This window comes from Schistocerca serialis, chromosome 1 (assembly GCF_023864345.2).
Source record: "Schistocerca serialis cubense isolate TAMUIC-IGC-003099 chromosome 1, iqSchSeri2.2, whole genome shotgun sequence".
In the NCBI taxonomy this organism is placed as follows: Eukaryota; Metazoa; Arthropoda; class Insecta; order Orthoptera; family Acrididae; genus Schistocerca; species Schistocerca serialis.
The window spans coordinates 1,249,143,312-1,249,169,352 of NC_064638.1; the positions used below are offsets into that span (position 1 = coordinate 1,249,143,312).

The 26,041-nt window shown below is 41.6% G+C and overlaps 1 protein-coding gene across 1 annotated transcript in view; it reads right to left on the bottom strand.

Moving 5' to 3' along the window:
* LOC126419334 (arylsulfatase B-like) overlaps positions 1–26,041 on the bottom strand; it is a 138,747-nt gene that overhangs the window by 16,913 nt on the left and 95,793 nt on the right. Inside the window, exons 6-8 of the mRNA XM_050086519.1 lie at positions 24,169–24,326; positions 6,389–6,524; positions 5,828–6,270 (exon numbers count right to left, since the gene is read on the bottom strand). Coding sequence (XP_049942476.1) covers positions 5,828–6,270; positions 6,389–6,524; positions 24,169–24,326 — 737 coding nt within the window. The remainder of the gene's footprint in view (positions 1–5,827; positions 6,271–6,388; positions 6,525–24,168; positions 24,327–26,041) is intronic.

The window sequence follows — 26,041 nt, forward strand, 5'->3', positions numbered from 1 at the left end:
TAGAACATGTTTTTTGCTCGAGTATGATGTCGTTTTTGGAAACCCAGAATCTACTATGTAGGAATCAACATGGATTCCAGAAACAGCGATCGTGTGAGACCCAACTCGCTTTATTTGTTCATGAGACCCAGAAAATATTAGATACAGGCTCCCAAGTAGATTCTATTTTTCTTGACTTCTGGAAGGCGTTCGATACAGTTCCGCACTGTCGCCTGATAAACAAAATAAGAGCCTACGGAATATCAGACCAGCTGTGTGGCTGGATTGAAGAGTTTTTATCAAACAGAACACAGCATGTTGTTATCAATGGAGAGATGTCTACAGACGTTAAAGTAACCTCTGGCGTGCCACAGGGGAGTGTTATGGGACCATTGCTTTTCACAATATATATAAATGACCTAGTAGATAGTGTCGGAAGTTCCATGCGGCTTTTCGCAGATGATGCTGTAGTATACAGAGAAGTTGCAGCATTGGAAAATTGTAGCGAAATGCAGGAAGATCTGCAGCGGATAGGCACTTGGTGCCGAGAGTGGCAACTGACCCTTAACATAGACAAATGTAATGTATTGCGAATACATAGAATGAAGGATCCTTTATTGTATCATTATATGATAGCGGAACAAACACTGGTAGCAGTTACTTCTGTAAAATATCTGGGAGTATGCGTGCGGAACGATTTGAAGTGGAATGATCATATAAAATTAATTGTTGGTAAGGCGGGTACCAGGTTGAGATTCATTGGGAGAGTCCTTAGAAAATGTAGTCCATCAACAAAGGAGGTGGCTTACAAAACACTCGTTCGACCTATACTTGAGTATTGCTAATCAGTGTGGGATCCGTACCAGATTGGGTTGATGGTGGAGATAGAGAAGATCCAAAGAAGAGCGGCGCGTTTCGTCACAGGGTTATTTGGTAACCGTGATAGCGTTACGGAGATGTTTAACAAACACAAGTGGCAGACTCTGCAAGAGAGGTGCTCTGCATCGTGGTGTAGCTTGCTCGTCAGGTTTCGAGAGGGTGCGTTTCTGGATGAGGTATCGAATATATTGCTTCCCCCTACTTATACGTCCCGAGGAGATCACGAATGTAAAATTAGAGAGATTAGAGCGCGCACGGAGGCTTTCAGACAGTCGTTCTTCTCGCGAACCATACACGACTGGAACAGGAAAGGGAGGTAATGACAGTGGCACGTAAAGTGCCCTCCGCCACACACTGTTGGGTGGCTTGCGGAGTATAAATGTAGATGTAGATGCAATACGTACTACAGACACTGCTCATATGCCACCCCAAACAACGACAGGTGTTCATATTGTTAAATGTTTCCCCTGCCGCACGTGAATGGCTGGTGACATCACACTAAATCATCATCATTTGCTGTGTGAAACATAACTCATTAAGTGAATCATTTTCTTTACCCTTTTTTTTTTTGCTCATAATGCAAACTGCCCTTTATAGGAGATCCTCATTAAGTGAGGTTCCACTGTGTATTGCAGGGAGAGTTCCCACCTGTGAAATTCAGAAAAGCTGGTGTTGGTGGGAAGAACCCAGATGATACAGGCTGTGAAGCAGTAATTGAAATGAAGAATGTTGTGTTGTGTGGCATGCTCAGCAGTGGGATGGTCCAGCTGTTTCTTGGCTACAGTTTGTTGGTAGCCACTCATGTGGACAAGACAGGATGTTGGTTGTCACTACATAGAATGCAGCACAGTGGTTGCAGGTTAGCTTGTAATCACAAGACTGTTTTCACAGGTAGCCCGCCTTTGATAGGATAGCTGATGCTCTTGGCTGGACTAGAGTAGGCGGTGGTGGGGGGATATATGGGGCAGGTCTTGCATCTAGGTCTATTGCAGGGATATGAGCCAGGAGGCAAGGAAATGTGAGCAGGGACTGTGTAGGGATGGACGAGGATTTTGTGAAGGTTCAGTGGGCATGGGGAAAAAGGTGTTGAGGTTCTGGAAGAATGTGGATAGGGTGTCGTCACCCTTGATCCAGATCACGGAGATGTCATCAATGAATCTGAAAGAGATGAGGAGTTTGGGATTCTGGGTGTTTAAGAAGAATTTCTCTAAATGGCCCATGAATAGGTTGACATTGGATGGTGCCATTAGGGTGCCTATAGCTGTACTCCATGTTTGTTTGTAGGTAATGCCTTCAAAGGAGAAGATAATTGTGGATGAGGATGTAGTTGGTCATGGTGACTACGAAGGAGGTTGTACGTTTGGAATCCATTAGCCATTGGGAAAGGTAGTGTTCAATATCGTAAGCCCATGGGCATTAGGGATGGTACTGTAAAGGAAGGTGGCATCAATAGTGATTAACAGGGCACCATGTGGTGGGTGTGTGAATACCCAAGAGACCAAACTACTGGGGTGATTGATCCCTAGACTTACACAATACTTAAACTAACTTATGCTAAGAACACCACACACACTCATGCCCGAGGGAGGACTCGAACCTCTGTCAGGAGAGGCCACGCTTTCCATGACATGACACCTCAAACCGTGCCACTCCGCACAGTTCACAATTTGGTACAGGAACAGGAACTGTGGAGGGTCAGTGTAGGAAATGGTTGGTATCTTTTGTATAGGAGGGTAGGTTGTGGGTAATAGGCTGAATGTGTTGGTGTATGAGAGCAGAGATTCTCTCGGGGGAGGGGGAGGGGGGGGGGGGAGGGCACAGTAGCCAGGAACTGTGGAGGGTCAGTGTAGGAAATGGTTGGTATCTTTTGTATAGGAGGGTAGGTTGTGGGTAATAGGCTGAATGTGTTGGTGTATGAGAGCAGAGATTCTCTCGGGGGAGGGGGAGGGGGGGGGGGGGGGGGGAGGGCACAGTAGCCAGCCACAATGGGTTGTCCTGGGTGGTTGGGCTTAGGGACTTTAGGAAGCATGTAGAAGGTAGGAATGTGGGGATTGGTAGGGGTGAAGAGAAAGATGGGCTACAGGGAGAGGTTCTGGGATGGGACGAAGGATTTTGAGGAGAGACTGAGGATCCTGCCGGATCTCTGCATTTGGGTCGCTGTGGCAGAGTTTATAGGTGGATGAATCTGACAGCTGGCAGAGTGGTTCTGCCAGGTAATCCTTGCTGTTCAAAACAATAGTGGTGGAATGTTTGTCATCAGATAGGATTATAAGGATGGGATCAGTTTTTAGATGGTAGATTGTAGTTCCTTCTTTGTATGTAAGGTATTTTGCATGTTGAGGGATTTGAGGAATGATGTTGGGACAAAGTTTGAAGTTAAGAAAGTCTAGAAAATTAACAGGACCAGAGGTTGTGGTCAGGTTTGTGTGAGTTGCATTTGTGTGTGTGTGTATTTTGTTTATTTCTGATGAAGGCCTTGTTAGCTGAAAGCTCACTTCCTGACAGTCGTTCTGTCATGCCTATCTGTGACTCAGAATCTCTGCTAAGTAATGAGTTGAAACTATCCTTTTCATAATATAGTTACATTCCATCCTGGATTTTTCACTGTTTTACAAATAAGATCAAATATCTTATAGTTAAAAGTACAATTTCTCCTTCCCTGTTCTGTCAAAAGTTTCCGTGAAGGAATGGTAGATCTAGTAAACTGGAATAGTTTGTGCCTTATCCGTGGCTATATTATGCAGAAAAGGAGGACAGTGTTCTATGTTATGACTACATTAGATCAATCCATGCAGTGAACAATAGAAGACCAGTTTTACTTAAAGGTCTCTGTAATTGAAAAAATTCCACAGAAAATTTCAGAATAGATGAGAAGAATCTTTTTCATTGACAGTCCATTCAGTTATTCAGCAACATGAACATAGCACACCTGTCATCTCCCAAGTCATGCAACAACTTATGGCCATCCAGAGAAATCTAGAATTGCTTTACTAGTAACTATAAGTTAAGTAAGATTTCTGTGTCAAACAAAAAACCTAGTGAGGGTTCATGAAATGTCCACTGGAATATTCATGATAATTCTTAATGAAAGGAAAACAGTGTTCAGACCTGAAGATCTTGCTTAGGTGCCATGACATTGAGTTGGCCCCAGTGATACAAAATGAAATTCTCAAAATTATGGCTCACATGATCCAGCAATACAGTGTGCAGCAAATGAAAAATTCTCCATTTTACAGAATTATGACATGTTCAACAATGGACATGGATACCCTGGAGCAGTTCATTCATCATGTATGTTGTGTCATCCACTCTTTGTGTATGTTGTGTCAACTCTAAGATGGTCAAAATAAAAGAACTTTTTCTATATTTGTACTATCCACCAGACTCCACAGCAGAAACAACTGTAACTACTGTTACAGACATCTGTCTAAGACTCTCACTGGGAAAGGAGTTTCTACACACCTACTGTGTTGATGATGCAACTAATACATCTGGACGGAGCAAGGGTGTGAAGGGAATTCTTCTTGAAGACCAGCCAAAGAGCTGTTATAGACACTGCAATATTCATTCCACAACAGGAAGTTTCAAGAAACTGTGATCCATTGTGCAATGTCCTGGTAAGTGTGAAACACATCTCAAATATAATTCTAAGATCCACAAAAAGGAAAAATATGTCTGCAGATATTATGCTACCATATGGTGTCAAGTAGATGATACCAAATCTGAAAGTTCAATGGCTGATACCACCGCATCTGATCAGGTTGCCTGTAAGGGTTAAATCTTTGAAATGTTCTATTAAAAACTATGACTGGATCCAGAAATCAGTGAGTGGAGTATTGAGCACACAGAGTTCAAATAAAAATGTTGGGTTATGTGATGTAGTTCAAAAGGTTTGAGAGTATTTTTAAATTACAGTGAGTACTGAATTGTTTGGATAACGTGAAGAACTGAACAGATCTTTATAGAAAGCAAATTTTAGTGCAGTCAGAAAGAAACATCATGTAGATGTTCTAAAAGCAGCTCTTGTGACCCTTAGATCAGTGGAAGCAGATGATAGAGAAAGCCAAAGATTATTCTGAGAACCTAAAACTTAGATACTCGAATATCTCATAGCTAAGAGAAGATACCTGAGACACATTCTTGAAGAACTGAGTCATGAATGTAGATTAAAAAAATTTGAAATTCTTGATCTCTTTCTGTATAATATTTATCAAGGTTTTAACCAAGAGAATCTAAAATGACTATCCCATCTTGAAAAGATAATTTTTATATCCTCCCAAACAAATCCTCCATCTACACGATGTTTGGAAGAGTTGCTTAAAATACATACAGAATACTTTAACCTGGACAGGCTTTATGCACAGCTCAAAATGATGCCAAACTTTATGACTGGCACATATATCACCATGTAATGTATCCTCTGCTTGAAGACAGTTTACTGTTTAACATGGTAGGGTTAAAAACTGTTTCAAGAAGTTTGTCACGTCATAAATCTGATTATGACATTTCTAGTACTTACAACATCCTGTGAGAGGTCATTCATCACTTTTTGGCAAATTAAAACTTGCCTCAGACCTACAGTCACACATCAGGGACTCACTCATCTACTCCTCCTTCATGTTCATCAAGACAGAGCTGGGAAAATTAATCTTATGGATGTCTTAAAGAATTTGTTTCCCAAACTGTTAAAGGAGAGTGGTGTTTGGAAATTGTATGTACAATTTTTGGAGTGTAAAAATAAGCAAAATAAATGTCTTCTCCTTTTGCAACAAAACTATGTATTTTCTACACTCCATTAAGAAGCAATGCGCAGTGTTTGTCAAATAGTAACAACAACAACAACAAACACACACACACACACACACACACACACACACACACACAAACACAAACAAAATAGCTGGTACAGCACAACTACTACCAGATCTAGATAAAACTTAGAAATGTGTAATAATAACATAATACTCACAAAAATATTGAAGAGACAGTAGTTACTAGAACATAATGGTGTTCCTGTAAGATTTTTAGGCAAAAAAGACATTTCTTTTTGGCAGTTAATAGTTGCCTGGGAGCGTACTGTAAATGCTTGGGCCTTCGTTGTCAGTCCAGATATTCCAGCTGATGCTAAAGCATGTGCAGCAGATCCTGATAAGGCATTTGCAATAGAGTCCGCTCCATTGGGCTGTTGACTTGTTTGTTCCGAGTGACTGTCATATTGACCATTATGAAACGATCCACGTGTAAGCTTCCAGCGGCCATGAATAATTGCTTCAAGTCCTAAAATTTCATCTATGTTGAGCAGCATCCCAACACGTGGTGGGGGCCCTTTGGGAATGTGTGTACTATTGCTAGCTCCTAGCCATGGCCAAAGATTCACCCCATCCACTGGCCCCAAATCTGACAAATTGCCTCCTGTCAATGAAATGTTATTTTTTGTGAGAAAGAATGGCAGTCATACACTTACAGTAAGAACAAAAATATTTGTTAGTAACACTAAAAAGTCTAAATGAAAAATTGTTCCACTACATACCTGCAGCACTGTAAAGTGTTGGCAACCAGTCTGTAATGTGAACAAAGATGTCACTAACTCTGCCCGCTTGTCTTAGTTTAGAAGTCCACAGAGCTGCAACAGTTCTTATGCCACCCTCAAACAGAGTGAATTTTGTCTGAAAATGTGTCAATAATTTTATTATTTACAATGAAATAACAATAATTGTAAAAACAATCTTTGCAAAACTAAATCAAAATAGTCATAGAAAAAACACCAGTAAAGTAACCATTCTTTACCACCTAGAATAAACTGTTTTTTGTTTTGGATAATACAGAATGACAGGAAGAGGAAGTTACGTGGTGGATGCATTTGTTGCTTAGAACCAATACATTTTTTACAGAGAAACACATTAGTTAGTTAGAAGAAACAAATGATATTGCAGATACAGATTCCCCTTGCCAGCCTGCAAACTCAGGCAGCTAGTGGTCATCTGAATGTTCGTGTTATTTTCAGAAGAACTGAATACTATGCAGTAAGTTAAGTGGGAACTGAGAGGATAGCTGTAAGATTCAGAGAGAGCTCACATCGAAGCTATCCAAGTTTGTGATATTGGAAGATGGGAGTACATCAAGCATAACCTACACCTTAATCAGAATGGGACAGATAGATTAGCAGATTTGAGGGCTGAGAGAGTAGATGTGCATAAGTGGGGTAGGACACAGTTGCATGACAGAATTCCCATAATTACCAATGTCAGAGGGGCACCTTGTTTAGACTACCCTCCCCATCCAAAAAGGTAGAAATGAGAGAAGTTAAAATAACTGAATTTCGAAATACTACAGAAATAGAGAAATTTCAAAAGGTGTATTTTCAGACAGACTAAAGTATGCCATTGTCAGACCCCTCTTTAAGGTAGGTAATAGGACAGATATTAATAACTATCAAACTGTTAGCCATAGCTTCATTCTCAAAAATTTTGGTAAAGATCATGTATTTAAGAAAGGCTGAGGATACATAAAAATATATAATCCTTAGTCAGCCACAATTTGTATTTCAGAAAGGCTTCTCCAGTGAACATGCCATTCCTCATTTCAGTTACAAGTGTTAAAATATCTGATTGACAGTATTTCATCTATTGCGACTTTTTGTGATCTATCTAAGGTAACTGACTGTACAAATCATAACATTCTTTTGGAGAAGCCTAAAGTTTTTTATGGTTTTTAAGGTATACTGAGTAAGTGGTTTATTTCATATTTAACTAATAGGAAGCAAAAGGTCTTGTTAGGATAACTTGTGGAACTCTCATCATGAATCTAATTCTGAATGGCGACATATTACTACTGTCATTCCACAGTGTTCAATTCTAGAACCTTTTCTGTTCTTGCTATATGTGAATGATGTTTAACTGATAAAGCAGAAACTGTGCCCTTTGCTGATGATGCAAGCATCATAGTCAAATACAACTGAGCTGCAACAACAGAATGAGCAATAACCAAAATATTTTAAGTGTTATTGATTGGTAAATGGCTATCACTTTAATAAAAACATAGAATTCAGTTCTGAACAGATCAAAGCAAAGGGGAAGGAAATATGTAAAATTGATTGATCAAAATTGTGGGATGTGCATACTGATCAGAACTGAAAATTACGTATTACAGATCTTCTCAAATGCTTCAGTAACTTTGCTCTACATGTAATTGCTGATTTTGGTGATAAAAGCATCAGAAAATTAACTTATTTTGCATACTTTTATTCACTGATGTCATATGCATTTTTTTATACACACAATCAAGTATTCATTGCACATAAATCTTTGAACTTCATGTAAGAACAGTTTAAAAGAATAGGCATACTAACAACAGTGGACATTCGTTACACACCCTTTTCCAGCATGCCATCAAACTCTGCTTTTGTGACCACGAATCAGTCTGGCACTAACCTTCTCAGCTGCTGCAAGTCTGTCTGCTCAAGCATGCTCCTAATATAATTTACCGTGTTATGTGGCATCCCTTATATGTGTAACATGGTACCACCACTATCCTTCCACAACACCAAACTGTGTGTTTAGCCCATGGTATTTATAGTGTTTCAGCCTAGGAAACCTGGGACCTTCTCCATCCTTCCTGGTCTGAGTCGTGCTAAGACTGATCTCAGTCCTTTTTTGACTAGGAACGTCTGCTCCTAATATACGCACAAATCACCACCTACACCTCTTACAAAAACCTAGATCAACCTCCACTTCATGATTTCCATATGTCAATACTGGTAAACTAATTGCTGCTGTGAGGCATATTGGTGAGGTTGCAGCTGCATCTCTGTATTCACCAAATGGTGATTTGCTGACATCTGACCCAGAGCAGATGAGGTAGTAATGATCTGATTTCACGTCCTTTACTTATAACTGCTGTAAAGGTTTTGGTAAGCTCATTAGATGACTCACCCTGTTGCATCCCTCACTGTACTAGCCTCTCTGTATAAGGCGCTCTTGCTGCACTGCTATCAACTGCTGATGCCATTTGGGTACATACATGATGACATACAACTCTCAGTTCTTTCACCGATGCCATGTCTGGGCATTGTTCAGCCATTTCCTAATAGCGTTACCACCTGCTTTTGCAATGTGTCATATCTGTTCTTTAAGGCACTGTATCCCCTTATTGACGTCCAATTGTTGCCCTTTTTGGATAGCTGCAATCTCTTGTGTAACGATTTCCTTGGTAACCATTTTTACAGTTGCTGTGTGTGCACTATTATAATGTTGCATAAACTTTGTCTGCTATTGCAGTCCCTGGATAGACATCATATTTTTCACCCATTTCCACTGCTGACTTTACCGCCTTCAGCAGGTGTCCATCCAGATGTGCCACAGCATCACATCTGGTGATTCTGTTTCTTCTACAATGTCTTGTGAGTGCCATTAATATTCAGAGCATGTACTGTCTCCTATTTTCTCATTATTCAGCACTTACTTTATTTGATGGTTTGCATACTCCACTGATCAACATCCTCTTTAAATTTGTATGTTGCTGATCTTGAGGAAATTGTAGCATTACAGCTGCACCTATAGCCACCCTAGCTTTTAGTCTTCTTCGCTCACTAAAATCGTGCTGTAGTGGAAAAAAAGTAATGAATGCACATCATGTCTACTTTTATTCTTGTCGTAGATAGGGAGTCACTTTCTTGGGAAACTCTAAAACAGCTAATAGTACTTTTAAACTACAAAAAAGGGGTGCAAGCCTAGAGACTCTTGTACACCTCTGTTTAAGAAATCTGGCATTCCTCCATTGCCATGTGTATACATTGTGGAAACCCTTTTATTCTTTAAAATGAATGTATTAGGTAAGGACAGTAGACTGCAAAAAGACTGTGCTATACATGATCACTTTACCAGACAAAACAGAAACTTACATATAACCCAAGTCAGCACAGCTCTGTGCCGAAAAGATACTTTTCGCATGGGAGTTAAGCTTTATAACAAACTTGCTGAAAACATAAAAGCTATTACTGAGGTCAATACCTTTGGAAAATCTCTAAAGTCATATTTAAGGCATCACTACTTCTTACTCCACTGAAGAATATTTAAATTTAGGATGTGTGTTATATAAATACTTATGCATGAAGTGTACTATTGTAACCTTAAATAAGTACGCGAAGGTATGACTTTGAGCTGTATACTTATAACTTGACCTGTCCAATGTCTTATGCATAAGCTGCTTTGTAGATAACAGAAGCAATAAATACAATACAATTACAATACAATAGTCCATTCACTGCCACTGCAAATTGTGTGTGCTCATTGGTCATCTCGGTTTGTGCAAATGCTAGTTCAAGCATTGTGAAGCGAAGTTCTGGTTTTTCAGGTAAGAACTGCTGCATTCGTACCTTCATCTGTGGTTTTCTGACAACTATAATTCTGCTGTTGGTTGCTGTAGATGGACTCATCAGTGAATGCCCTGTTCCTTTATAGCCAATTGGAGTTCTTTTTTCCACCTCTGTAAATCATCCTGTAGGTCCACTAGCTGCCTCTAGTCTGAAACCAACTCACCTCTTGTGCTGAAGATATTGTCCAACTTTGCATCCCTGCCTGTGTATTTTCATATTATTTTCGGATCGATCACTACTTTGAAGTACTCCTGTGTATTCACTACAAAATTAAATAGACCAAAGGCTATCAAAATGCTACATCAAAAAAATTTTATTTTCTTATTGATGCAATACCATGAACTGTTAAAAGAAAGAATAATAACCTTTGAAGAAGTAACCAAACTGTCACTAGTCTGTTCCAAAGAAGACACAAAAATACACTGTGCAATTTGTTCCTCTCACGAGCTAAATATTAAAGAGAGAGTGAGAGACAAACTATTGTGGATTTTGTGACAGATGTGGTGTTTGTGATAGAAACTCTGCAGACAAATCTTGTTTAGTTATGCTCAACAATGCAGCAACCTCTATAACATCTTACATTTGAATTATCTTTCTACTAGGTTTAATGAACAGCTAGATCAAGTAGTGGCACAGTGTAGGTTGGTGTAGCCACATGGTCAGGAACAGTTATATATGACTTAGTGGTAAGCTATCCCTTTCCTTAATTCTAATACCTTCAAACTGATACAGTCAAAAGGGGGGGGGGGGGGGGGGTTAGGATTACATACTCTGAGGAGCATTTACTAAGCTGACATTTGGCATACAGTGAAGACAACTACTATGAGAATAAGTTAATGAATACCACACTCGAGGTGAAGGTGAGGAGGGGAGCTAGCTTTACATTTCCGGGTGTTCCTCTCAGAGTTTCAAGCATTCCTATTAATCTTTAATCTTGTCCATGCATTTAAATAAATGACATAATTCTTCTTCATAGTTTCATTCCATTTTTTCTGTCATTCTAGCCTGATAAGGATCCCAGATATACACTCCTGGAAATGGAAAAAAGAACACATTGACACCGGTGTGTCAGACCCACAATACTTGCTCCGGACACTGCGAGAGGGCTGTACAAGCAATGATTACACGCACGGCACAGCGGACACACCAGGAACCGCGGTGTTGGCCGTCGAATGGCGCTAGCTGCGCAGCATTTGTGCACCGCCGCCGTCAGTGTCAGCCAGTTTGCCGTGGCATACGGAGCTCCATCGCAGTCTTTAACACTGGTAGCATGCCGCGACAGCGTGGACGTGAACCGTATGTGCAGTTGACGGACTTTGAGCGAGGGCGTATAGTGGGCATGCGGGAGGCCGGGTGGACGTACCGCCGAATTGCTCAACACGTGGGGCGTGAGGTCTCCACAGTACATCGATGTTGTCGCCAGTGGTCGGCGGAAGGTGCACGTGCCCGTCGACCTGGGACCGGACCGCAGCGACGCACGGATGCACGCCAAGACCGTAGGATCCTACGCAGTGCCGTAGGGGACCGCACCGCCACTTCCCAGCAAATTAGGGACACTGTTGCTCCTGGGGTATCGGCGAGGACCATTCGCAACCGTCTCCATGAAGCTGGGCTACGGTCCCGCACACCGTTAGGCCGTCTTCCGCTCACGCCCCAACATCGTGCAGCCCGCCTCCAGTGGTGTCGCGAGAGGCGTGAATGGAGGGACGAATGGAGACGTGTCGTCTTCAGCGATGAGAGTCGCTTCTGCCTTGGTGCCAATGATGGTCGTATGCGTGGTTGGCGCCGTGCAGGTGAGCGCCACAATCAGGACTGCATACGACCGAGGCACACAGGGCCAACACCCGGCATCATGGTGTGGGGAGCGATCTCCTACACTGGCCGTACACCACTGGTGATCGTCGAGGGGACACGGAATAGTGCACGGTACATACAAACCGTCATCGAACCCATCGTTCTACCATTCCTAGACCGGCAAGGGAACTTGCTGTTCCAACAGGACAATGCACGTCCGCATGTATCCCGTGCCACCCAACGTGCTCTAGAAGGTGTAAGTCAACTACCCTGGCCAGCAAGATCTCCGGATCTGTCCCCCATTGAGCATGTTTGGGACTGGATGAAGCGTCGTCTCACGCGGTCTGCACGTCCAGCACGAACGCTGATCCAACTGAGGCGCCAGGTGGAAATGGCATGGCAAGCCGTTCCACAGGACTACATCCAGCATCTCTACGATCGTCTCCATGGGAGAATAGCAGCCTGCATTGCTGCGAAAGGTGGATATACACTGTACTAGTGCCGACATTGTGCATGCTCTGTTGCCTGTGTCTATGTGCCTGTGGTTCTGTCAGTGTGATCATGTGATGTATCTGACCGCAGGAATGTGTCAATAAAGTTTCCCCTTCCTGGGACAATGAATTCACGGTGTTCTTATTTCAATTTCCAGGAGTGTATATAATCCTCAGGATGGCTCCAATAATAGTCTCTTCTTTCCCAGGTAAACTTACACCACGCCAAATTAACTACAAAAACCAGTAACAGCCTCCATCCCCCCATCACCAATTCTTTACAGAATCAAACACCCATGTAGAAACAGTTTAAGAAATCTACTTACTTTAAGTGAGTTAATGTGTTAAATATGAAAGGTTAAGTATGTAAAACATTTATGGTTGAAAGCACAGAACCTACGTTATCTTTATTTTATTAATTTCAGATTACTCACCCACAAACTGGTAAAAAATCAAAAACAAAACAAAATTTCTGAATAGATTTAGTAGTAAAGAAGTAATAAATTAAAACATCATACTTTATGCTAAAGTTTTACAGCCTGAATAGCAAAAATGTAGTAAGCAATAAACTTTTTTCCTTTCATCATTTTGTGAAGGGTGTCCAGCAAGCAATCGTCATGAGTGCCCAAGGGAAGTGTGACAGGACTGCTGCTGTTCTCTATATACACAAACAATTTGGTGGACATGGTGGGCAACAATCTGTGCTTGTTTGCTGATGATGTGGCGGCAGATGATAAGGTGTTGAAGTTGAGTCACTGTAGGAAGATACAAGACGATTTAGACAAAATGTCTAATTGGCGCGATGAATGTTCTCTCCTGGGACTCTGAGGCCAAGATTGAGTTTATAATATACCCTGTGAGTGTGGAAGCAATTATATAGGTCAGATGATTCGTACCGTTTCCGACCGCTGTGCAGAACACCAACACCATATTAAAAATAGGCAATTGGAGAAATCGGCAATTGCGGAGCACAGTCTCACGAACAAACATAAAATATTGTTCAATGAAACTAAAATTCTGTCCCATGCCTCCACGTACTGGGATTTTGTTATTAAGGAGGCTGTGGAAATAAGGATGAGCCATAAGAACTTTAACCGCGATAGCGGATACCATCTGAGATGTGCGTGGAAACGAGCGTTTGATGCAGAGAAGCAGCAGAGACGTTCCTTCCAAGGTTTACGTTCAAACGGAAGCGGTGGCACCACCGGTGCACAGAGTGACACCGTCTGAGACAGCAGCATGTAATCACTGACCAATCATAAGCCGACCAATTAGAAGCCGTATTCAGGCTATATAGAGGCCACCATAGCACCAGTGGAGACAGTCAGCTCCTGACAATGACAATGGAGATAATTGTCGAAAGCTCGAGATTTTATCTAGAACTGACGCGGCAAGAATACCGAGAATGTTTTATACATAACTGCCAAATGATTCTACCACCACCATCATGCACTGTGTATAAGGACCACAAAGATAAGATACAATAAATTAGGTCTCCTACAGAGGCATATAGACAGTCATTTTTGCCTTGCTCTTTTTGCAAGTGGAACAGGAAAGGAAATGACTAGTAGTGGTTCAGGGTACCCTCAACCATGAACCATATGGTGGCTTGCAGGGTACCTATGTAGATGTGGATGTAGAAATAGATGTAGCTCCATGGCATAAAGATTTTAGCTGAAGTCTGTGTGGTGGAATCAGCAAGAACTATCTATTTAATAATGATACTGATTGTTGCACTATCTTCGTGGCACTAATATACCAATAACCACGAGCAAATTATTTGTCATGTACACCAGGTATGAGTGGGATGGGAAGTTGTAACAATTATCAAAATGCAAATTTTGATCCTTTATGTGTAACACACAATTAAGTGGCTCTTTGTAGATGGGATCAAAGAGGACAGTTCATAACAAGCAGACTGAGTAATAAACAAGATCTTTGTTGCAAGGAATGAAGCAGTTAAAAGTTGGTATGGGATCAGAAATTCACAATAATTCTTGGAGTGAACCATACTGGAGTCTTTATTACTATCGAGAATATAAACTGGTCATAACTTTTTGATGATTAGATGAATATCAACATAAAGTAAAATGAGAAAAAACTTTTAATTTGCAGAGATATTGCACTGAACAAAAAAGTAATGTTAGAAATAATTTAAGGAGTATATGTAACAACTCACCAAATAGTAGAGATGCTAAATTGTTGTCAAACACATAAATGAGACTAAGAACATTGCTAACTTTTGGATGAATGCCTTCTTCAGACATATGAAGAAAAAAAAAAAAAAAACACTCACACACACACACACACACACACACACCACATAAGAAATGTATGGCTGCATTGTCCCTGGAAGCCACATTGTGCTGGCAGTTGAGTTGCTGTGCCACACAATGCAGTCAACTGTAACTATGTAGCCATACCAGTGTAAGTGCGTGCGTGCCATGTGCATGTTCTGAGTCTTGTTCATGTGCCTGTCAGTAACTCAGTACCACAGTTCAGCAAGTTGTAATCTTTATACCTCAAATTATTTATATTCCTCAAGAAATTTCCATTACCAAAGTAACAACAGGAAGTAACCAAGGCCTGTTCACATGATTTCATTTTTAAAAAATGACATTGGAGTGGCAGACAGAGATACAAATGTAGATCTTCCGTAATATGCTTAAAGTGACTTAACCACTATGTTGTCTCTTGTAACATTGTACATAGGACACCAAGGTGTCTGTATATGTGTGGATGGATATATGTGTGTGTGTGTGTGTGTGTGTGTGTGTGTGTGTGTGTGTGTGTGTGTGTGTGTGTGTGCGCGCGCGCGCGCGCGCGCGCGAGTGTATACCCGTCCTTTTTTCCCCCTAAGGTAAGTCTTTCTGCTCCCGGGATTGGAATGACTCCTTACCCTCTCCCTTAAAACCCACATCCTTTCGTATATATATAAGTGCTGGCAGGTCGACAGACACACAAACAAACACAAACATACACACAAAATTCAAGCTTTCGCAACAAACTGTTGCCTCACCAGGAAAGAGGGAAGGAGAGGGAAAGACGAAAGGATGTGGGTTTTAAGGGAGAGGGTAAGGAGTCATTCCAATCCCGGGAGCGGAAAGACTTACCTTAGGGGGAAAAAAGGACGGGTATACACTCGCACACACACACATATCCATCCACACATATACAGACACAAGCAGCTGTCTGTATATGTGTGGATGGATATGTGTGTGTGTGTGAGTGTATACCCGTCCTTTTTTCCCCCTAAGGTAAGTCTTTCCGCTCCCGGGATTGGAATGACTCCTTACCCTCTCCCTTAAAACCCACATCCTTTAGTCTTTCCCTCTCCTTCCCTCTTTCCTGATGAGGCAACAGTTTGTTGCGAAACCTTGAATTTTGTGTGTATGTTTGTGTTTGTTTGTGTGTCTGTCGACCTGCCAGCACTTTCATTTGGTAAGTCACTACATCTTTGTTTTTAGATATATTTTTCCTACGTGGAATGTTTCCCTCTATTATATATATATATATATATATATATATATATATAATGGAAGGAAACATTCCACGTGGGAAAAATTATATATAAAAACAAAGATGAGGTGACTTACCGAACAAAAGCGCTGGCAGGTCGATAGACACACAAACAAACACAAACATACACACAAAATTCAAGCTTTCGCAACAAACTGTTGCCTCATCAGGAAAGAGGTCTTTCCTGATGAGGCAACAGTTTGTTGCGAAAGCTTGAATTTTGTGTGTATGTTTGTGTTTGTTTGTGTGTCTATCGACCTGCCAGCGCTTTTGTTCGGTAAGTCACCTCATCTTTGTTTATATATATATATATATATATATATATATATATATATATATATATATATATATATAAAACAAAGATGATGAGACTTAAACCAAACAAAAATGCTGGCAGGTCAATAGACACACAAACATACACACAAAATTCAAGCTTTCGCAACAAACAGTTGCTTCATCAGGAAAGAGGGAAGGAGAGGGAAAGACGAAAGGATGTGGGTTTTAAGGAAGAGGGTAAGGAGTCATTCCAATCCCGGGAGCGGAAAGACTTACCTTAGGGGGAAAGAAGGACAGGTATACACTCGCACACACACACACACACACACACACACACACACACACACACACACACATCCATCCGCACATACACAGACACAAGCAGACATTTGTAAAGGCAAAGAGTTTGGGCAGAGATGTCAGTCGAGGCGGAAGTAAAGAGGCAAAGATGTTGTTGAAAGACAGGTGAGGTATGAGTGGCGGCAACTTGAAATTAGCGGAGGTTGAGACCTGGCGGATAATGAGAAGAGAGGATATACTGAAGGGCAAGTTCCCATCTCCAGAGTTCTGACAGGTTGGTGTTAGTGGGAAGTATCCAGGTAACCCGGACGGTGTAACACTGTGCCAAGATGTGCTGGCCGTGCACCAAGGCATGTTTAGCCACAGGGTGATCCTCATTACCAACAAACACTGTCTGCCTGAGTCCATTCATGTGAATGGACAGTTTGTTGCTGGTCATTCCCACATAGAAAGCTTTACAGTGTAGGCAGGTCAGTTGGTAAATCACATGGGTGCTTTCACACGTGGCTCTGCCTTTGATCGTGTACACCTTCCGGGTTACAGGACTGGAGTAGGTGGTGGTGGGAGGGTGCATGGGACAGGTTTTACACCAGGGGCGGTTACAAGGGTAGGAGCCAGAGGGTAGGGAAGGTGGTTTGGGGATTTCATAGGGATGAACTAAGAGGGTACGAAGGTTAGGTGGACGGCGGAAAGACACTCTTGGTGGAGTGGGGAGGATTTCATGAAGGATGGATCTCATTTCAGGGCAGGATTTGAGGAAGTCGTATCCCTGCTGGAGAGCCACATTCAGAGTCTGATCCAGTCCCGGAAAGTATCCTGTCACAAGTGGGGCACTTTTGGGGTTCTTCTGTGGGAGGTTCTGGATTTGAAGGGATGAGGAAGTGGCTCTGGTTATTCGCTTCTGTACCAGGTCGGGAGGGTAGTTGCGGGATGCGAAAGCTGTTTTCAGGTTGTTGGTGTAATGGTTCAGGGATTTCGGACTGGAGCAGATTCGTTTGCCACGAAGACCTAGGCTGTAGGGAAGGGACCGTTTGATGTGGAATGGGTGGCAGCTGTCATAATGGAGGTACTGTTGCTTGTTGGTGGGTTTGATGTGGACGGAAGTGTGAAGCTGGCCATTGGATAGATGGAGGTCAACGTCAAGGAAAGTGGCATGGGATTTAGAGTAGGACCAGGTGAATCTGATGGAACCAAAGGAGTTGAGGTTGGAGAGGAAATTCTGGAGTTGTTCTTCACTGTGAGTCCAGACCATGAAGATGTCATCAATAAATCTGTACCAAACTTTGGGTTTGCAGACCTGGGTAACCAAGAAGGCTTCCTCTAAGCGACCCATGAATAGGTTGGCATACGAGGGGGCCATCCTGGTACCCATGGCTGTTCCCTTTAATTGTTGGTATGTCTGGCCTTCAAAAGTGAAGAAGTTGTGGGTCAGGATGAAGCTGGCTAAGGTAATGAGGAAAGAGGTTTTAGGTAGGGTGGCAGGTGATCGGCATGAAAGGAAGTGCTCCATCGCAGCGAGGCCCTGGACATGCGGAATATTTTTGTATAAAGAAGTGGCATCAATGGTTACAAGGATGGTTTCCGGGGGTAACAGACTGGGTAAGGATTCCAGGTGTTCGAGAAAGTTGTTGGTGTCTTTGATGAAGGATGGGAGACTGCATGTAGTGGGTTGAAGGTGTTGATCTATGTAGGCAGAGATAAGTTCTGTGGGGGCTTGGTAAGCAGCTACAATGGCGCGGCCGAGATGATTGGGTTTGTGAATTTTAGGAAGAATGTAGAAGGTAGGGGTGCGGGGTGTCGGTGGGGTCAGGAGGTTGATGGAGTCAGGTGAAAGGTTTTGTAGGGGGCCTAAGGTTCTGAGGATTCCTTGAAGCTCCGCCTGGACATCAGGAATGGGATTACCTTGGCAAACGTTGTATGTGGTGTTGTCTGAAAGCTGACGCAGTCCCTCAGCCACATACTCCCAACGATCAAGTACCACTGTCGTGGAACCCTTGTCCGCCAGAAGAATGACGATGGAACGGTCAGCCTTCAGATCACGGATAGCTTGAGCTTCAGCAGTGGTGTTGTTGGGAGTAGGATTAAGGTTTTTTATGAAGGATTGAGAGGCAAGGCTGGAAGTCAGAAATTCCTGGAAGGTTTGGAGGGGGTGATTTTGAGGAAGAGGAGGTGGGTCCCGCTGTGATGGAGGAGGGAACTGTTCCAGGCAGGGTTCAATTTGAATAGTGTCTTGGGGAGTTGGATCATTAGGAGTAGGATTAGGATCATTTTTCTTCATGGCAAAGTGATATTTCCAGCAGAGAGTACGAGTGTAGGACAGTAAATCTTTGACAAGGGCTGTTTGGTTGAATCTGGGAGTGGGGCTGAAGGTGAGGCCTTTGGATAGGACAGAGGTTTTGGATTGGGAGAGAGGTTTGGAGGAAAGGTTAACTACTGAATTAAGGTGTTGTAGTTCCAGATTGTGTTGATTGGAATTTTGAGGTTTTGGAGGGAGTGGAGCTGGAAGTGGGAGATTGAGTAGATGGGAGACACTGGGTTTGTGTGCAATGAGAGGAGGTTGAGGTTTGCTGGAAAGGTTGTGAAGGGTGAGTGAGTTTCCTTTCCGGAGGTAGGAAACCAGGAGATTGGATAGTTTTTTAAGGTGGAGGGTGGCATGCTGTTCTAATTTGCGGTTGGCCTGTGGGAGGATGCTCTGAACAGCCGGTGTGGATATGGGAGAGGAAAGTTTGAGGATTTTTATTAAGGATAGTAGTTGACGGGTGTGTTCATTGGCTGAGTTGATGTGTGTGTTCATTGGCTGAGTTGATGTGTCGGTGAAGGATTAGGTGGGTGAGGGCAATGGATTGTTCAGTTTGGAACTGGTATAGGGACTGATGGAAAGAAGGGTTACACCCAGAGATGGGAACTTTAAGTGTGAGGCCTTTGGGGGTAATGCCAAATGTCAGACAAGCCTGAGAAAATAAAATATGGGAGTGTAATCTGGCTAGGGCGAAGGCATGTTTGCGGAGGGAATGTAAATAAAACTTGATGAGGTTGTTGTGGGGGTGTTGTGAGGGTGACATGGTATTAGAAGGTGGAAAGTGTAACATGAGGCTGAAATGAAAATGATTCCTGATGTCCAGGCGGAGCTTCAAGGAATCCTCAGAACCTTAGGCCCCCTACAAAACCTTTCACCCGACTCCATCAACCTCCTGACCCCACCGACACCCCGCACCCCTACCTTCTACATTCTTCCTAAAATTCACAAACCCAATCATCCCGGCCGCCCCATTGTAGCTGGTTACCAAGCCCCCATAGAACATCTCTCTGCCTACATAGATCAACACCTTCGACCCATTACATGCAGTCTCCCATCCTTCATCAAAGACACCAACCACTTTCTCGAACACCTGGAATCCTTACCCAGTCTGTTACCCCCGGAAACCATCCTTGTAACCATTGATGCCACTTCCTTATACACAAATATTCCACATGTCCAGGGCCTCACTGCGATGGAGCATTTCCTTTCATGCCGATCACCTACCACCCTACCTAAAACCTCTTTCCTCATTACCTTAGCCAGCTTCATCCTGACCCACAACTTCTTCACTTTTGAAGGCCAGACATACCAAAAATTAAAGGGAACAGCCATGGGTACCAGGATGGCCCCCTCGTATGCCAACCTATTCATGGGTTGCTTAGAGGAAGCCTTCTTGGTTACCCAGGTCTGCAAACCCAAAGTTTGGTACAGATTTATTGATGACATCTTCATGATCTGGACTCACAGTGAAAAAGAACTCCAGAATTTCCTCTCCAACCTCAACTGCTTTGGTTCCATCAGATTTACCTGGTCCTACTCTAAATCCCATGCCACTTTCCTTGACGTTGACCTCCATCTATCCAATGGCCAGCTTCACACTTCCGTCCACATCAAACCCACCAACAAGCAACAGTACCTCCATTATGACAGCTGCCACCCATTCCACATCAAACGGTCCCTTCCCTACAGCCTAGGTCTTCGTGGCAAATGAATCTGCTCCAGTCCGGAATCCCTGAACCATTACACCAACAACCTGACAACAGCTTTCGCATCCCGCAACTACCCTCCCGATCTGGTACAGAAGCAAATAACCAGAGCCACTTCCTCATCCCATCAAACCCAGAACCTCCCACAGAAGAACCCCAAAAGTGCCCCACTTGTGACAGGATACTTTCCGGGACTGGATCAGACTCTGAATGTGGCTCTCCAGCAGGGATACGACTTCCTCAAATCCTGCCCTGAAATGAGATCCATCCTTCATGAAGTCCTCCCCACTCCACCAAGAGTGTCTTTCCGCCGTCCACCTAACCTTCGTAACCTCTTAGTTCATCCCCATGAAATCCCCAAACCACCTTCCCTACCCTCTGGCTCCTACCCTTGTAACCGTCCCCAGTGTAAAACCTGTCCCGTGCACCCTCCCACCACCACCTACTCCAGTCCTGTAACCCGGAAGGTGTACACGATCAAAGGCAGAGCCACGTGTGAAAGCACCCACGTGATTTACCAACTGACCTGCCTACACTGTGAAGCTTTCTATGTGGGAATGACCAGCAACAAACTGTCCATTCACATGAATGGACACAGCCAGACAGTGTTTGTTGGTAATGAGGATCACCCTGTGGCTAAACATGCCTTGGTGCATGGCCAGCACATCTTGGCACAGTGCTACACCGTCCGGGTTATCTGGATACTTCCCACTAACACCAACCTGTCAGAACTCCGGAGATGGGAACTTGCCCTTCAGTATATCCTCTCTTCTCGTTATCCGCCAGGCCTCAACCTCCGCTAATTTCAAGTTGCCGCCACTCATACCTCACCTGTCTTTCAACAACATCTTTGCCTCTTTACTTCCGCCTCGACTGACATCTCTGCCCAAACTCTTTGCCTTTACAAATGTCTGCTTGTGTCTGTGTATGTGCAGATGGATATGTGTGTGTATGCGAGTGTATACCTGTCCTTTTTTTCCCCTAAGGTAAGTCTTTCCGCTTCCGGGATTGGAATGACTCCTTACCCTCTCCCTTAAAACCCACATCCTTTCGTCTTTCCCCTCTCCTTCCCTCTTTCCTGATGAAGCAACTGTTTTTTGCGAAAGCTTGAATTTTGTATGTATGTTTGTGTGTTTATCGACCTGCCAGCGCTTTTGTTTGGTAAGTCTCATCATCTTTGTTTTTAGATATATTTTTCCCACGTGGAATGTTTCCCTCTATTATATATATCTTACACTATGGAGGGTCACTGACTCAAAATAGGGAATAGTATAAAAAGAAGACGAAAGTGTCACGTTTATCCTGATGTTAGCTGAAAGAGATAGAGTGAGTGAGCGCGTGCGCGCGCGTGTGTGTGTGTGTGTGTGTGTGTGTGTGTGTGTGTGTGTGTGTGTGAGAGAGAGAGAGAGAGAGAGAGATATTTTGCCCTCAATTTGATCTGATTAATCTATCAATGATGTTGCAATGAATCCCTGATGCACTAATGTATCCATGAAGCACTGCCATATATTTTCAGCCTTCCACAGTTCAGGTACAAATATACTCTGCACCTTTTTCTGAAATTTGATACATAGGAGCTTTCAAATGCTCCCACAAACAGAGGCCTATTAGTTTAGGTCAGGAGGTTATGAAAGCCAGGAAATTAATCCATCACTTCCTATCGATATGTCATGTAAGCTATTGTTTAGAGGATGTAGGCATTAATACTGCAATGAAGAGGAACTCCATTGTGTAAAAAGTGCATGTTTCATTACATTGGTAAGAGGGTTATCTTCTAGCTCCTGATACAACCTGTTTCTGCATGAGCAATCTATGGTGAAGACTTGAAGAAAACAAATTTTGACAGAAATTAAATTTTACTGTTCCCATGTTCATATACCATGTGATGAATGTATTCTATAAGGTTCATACAACTTGTTTTTTTTTTATACACATTGTATACAAAAAAGCATTTACATTTTGGAAGTTAAATTAGATTTAAAAAGATTATATACTTGTTTTATGAATTAGTTGACTTTCAATTGTGTCTTCGCTTTGCATTAATCTGGCACTTGTAAAGTAATTATGGGTGAAAATAATTATTTAGCTAACAAACTGAAACAGTTACAAGAAATTCAGGATGAAATTATCTATATGAGGATAAAACTCAACTCCCCAAATAGTGCAAACAAGTCACCCACCCCTCCCCCATATATACACACAAACACATTAAAAGAACCTTTATCATCAATGGGACTTGATTATATAGCAGCATGTGGAGAGGATGAATGTCAATAAAGTGATATTGCGTGCAATGAAATGTATAATACACAATTTTTACAGCCTCTCTATGAAATACAATTTCTAAGTACTAGACCAATATCATCAACATAGTATTTCATTCTCTGACAATTAGATTTATGATCTTATGTCCTTAAACAATGTGTTTAGTTCTGCAGTTAGAAAACTCTTATGAGTTAAGACAAAATTGTTTTGGTACCTTTGACAGTGAAATACATGTACCAGTACAGTTGTTGCTAAGAGTATGGGGTACGAAACTCTCAGAGGTGGTGGTATGGACAAAAAAAAAAAAAAAAAAAAAAAAAAAAAAAAAAAAAAAAAAAAAAAAAAAAAAAATATGCATTTTAGAGCCTATCTTTACTTGTTTTGTTCTGGCCCACACCTCTGAAAGTCGCTTACCCTATAATGTTAGCAACAATAGTACCGATATATGTAGTCCACTGTCAGAGGTATCAGGGTCCTTACCTCAAATTGATACATTTACTTATCTCCAACATCACTGAAAGTCTGTAACATCATCATGAAATCATCTTTGGCATGTATCCGCAGGAAGGTAAGTTATGTAGCCTGCCACAGCACTGGCAAGCTACAGACGCAATGATGTCAGTAGGTGTTAAGGGCCAGCACCATATTCAAAACTGGCATAATCAAATCTCTGCTTGAAATTCAAGAACATTTCATTGAGTTATGCTGCCACAAAATAAACAGAGGACCCTAAATAATTGTAGCTGACAGCCAAACGACTCTTTTAATGTTCAAAGCTATCCTGGTTTATAGGCCACAGTGCTTTACCAGGCATGGCACTGGTTCAAGGTGGTTGGCCTTTGCCTTCTTCTGACCTTTGAATCCATCTATCCAGTCAGTTATAGAATCCTAAAACTTTACGTGGTTCTCTGATAATAGTGAAACTTCTCATTTTTCGCATTAATATACCATTGCCCATTGGTGAAAGAAGCAAAAAGTGATATAAAAAATCCTAGGTCCAACTGAGGATAAAGTCTTGAAACTATGTATCTGCAGTCTGCCATTTACTTTCTGAGCCACCAAACCACATACAAATTTGTTTGGCTGTGAACATCCTTAAACCACAGCCTTAAAAAGTCTCTACTATGCTGTTTTAATATCTCATGCTATTTTGAATGTAATTTTGCAGACCATGTGCAACAAAATGAAAAAGGAAAGAAAGACTGTGTAATGTGCAACAAAAGAAAGTTGCACTCACCAGCTCTTAAAGATAAAAACATACAAAAGCTAATTTAAATAGTCACTTACCCCTCTTAGTGGCCAGTTTGATGCTTTATTATAGTGTATACCATGAGGTTGTCCACCATTATCAGATATGAACACAATCACTGTATTATTGAGCATATTGCATTGTTGCAGAGCTTTTATTACTTCACCAACAGACACATCAAGGTGCCAAAGCATTTCTGTCATGGATATAAGTTTCATTAATGTAAGATATGACATCTGATCTCATAAGTCAGTATAACTAATAATATCATATTATTAGAGCTGGACCAAAAGAAATCTATTTTAAAATTAAGGCAAAAAGTTTTTCAGATGGATGTGCTATCAGAGTTGCTGAGAATATGTTAATTAAGACATGAACAAGCATTATTGTATTCAAGAAAGGAGGCAGCTGTACTATGGACATAACAGGCATATCTTTTTACTTAATCCTGATCTCTTATTCAATTAGGAAAACAAAAGTGAATATGCCAAGTCAAAATAAATATAAACATTTTATTTTTATTTTGTTATACAAAGTAATGATCATTCACAATTATGATTCAACTACAAGAACTTTTTGTTTTAGATTCTGGTAGCATGTACTTCATATGTCTCTCTAACTTTAACTTTCCCTTTCCTTTGATATTTCCTTACAACTTTTTCTTTCCTCTGCATCTATCTTATGTTTATGATCATTAAACTGCTTGTTGTGACAACTCACAACACAACACCTTCATTATTGTTACTTTTCTACTGCCACTATGACAGCTTTTATAGTTCCACTGATCAATGCTTAACTGAAACTCTTATGCCTTTTCATATTTGTAGTCTCTATTTGTTTATCTTTTTGTTAATATTACAATAATAGTAATTCCAGGGTGAAAACAACATAAAAATATTGAGAACAGGCAACTACTCACCTATGAACAAAATTAAAATAACACTGAGGTGACCATACAAATATTAGATAAGCATTATCTTTCCAACTGTGTAGGGAGATGGCGGATTACTGTAGCTCCATAGAATGCTGTTTGATGTAGCTAATTTCATGGGAGTATTAGATTAATGATATTGTGCAGAAACTGGCTGCTGATACCATAAGAATAGTAGCATTGACAGTAGATCTTGATAGCTTGTTTACTTCACTTATTTGCACTTTATTGTGCTACAAGAAATCATATTTTGTGAATACTATATGGTGTCATCTAATCAACTCAGTGAAGGCCTGTTGAATAAATTTTACAGATCTCTCTTGTGGAATTATAAACTCATTCAAAAGGAACTGCAACATTCACTCAGTCAATATGGAAAAAAAAAACACTTGACAAGGAGGCAGAATGGCAGGCCAAAACTTATCTTCTGAAGGTGAAATTGTGAGTAGTGCCACAAATATTAATGTACAAAAGACTGTTTTAGCTTGTGGCTATTAATTCAATCCTCAGATGGCTGGTTAGGAAAGGTCAGAATGGAGGTGCACTCATCTTGGGGTCTGAGCAACCTGCCCCTCCTTCCTAAATCAATTGGAAGACTAAGTCTATGGTTCCAGCTACCAGTTTACATATATGCTTTGAGCATCAATTGCTCATGAGCATGTGGGACCAAAGTTACTCTGAAATACTACTTTACAGCAGAGAGAAGCCTGGCAGAGAGTTTATAAGAGAATTCTCAAAGATCTATCTCAACTCAGAACATTGTACATGGGTTCACTTACTTTAACATCCATTTATCAATTGGTTTCACTTGTCTGTTTTTGATGTGGGTAAAGAGTGGTCCTTCTTCCCTGTCATCACTTGCCTCTTCCTAAGTTTCATTGGCTATTTACAAAAAGCTTTCCAGTACAAAAACTTCATGTTCATTGTCTACCATTGAATGTTGCTTTCTCTTTTTGAGAAACACTATTGAGAAAATTTAG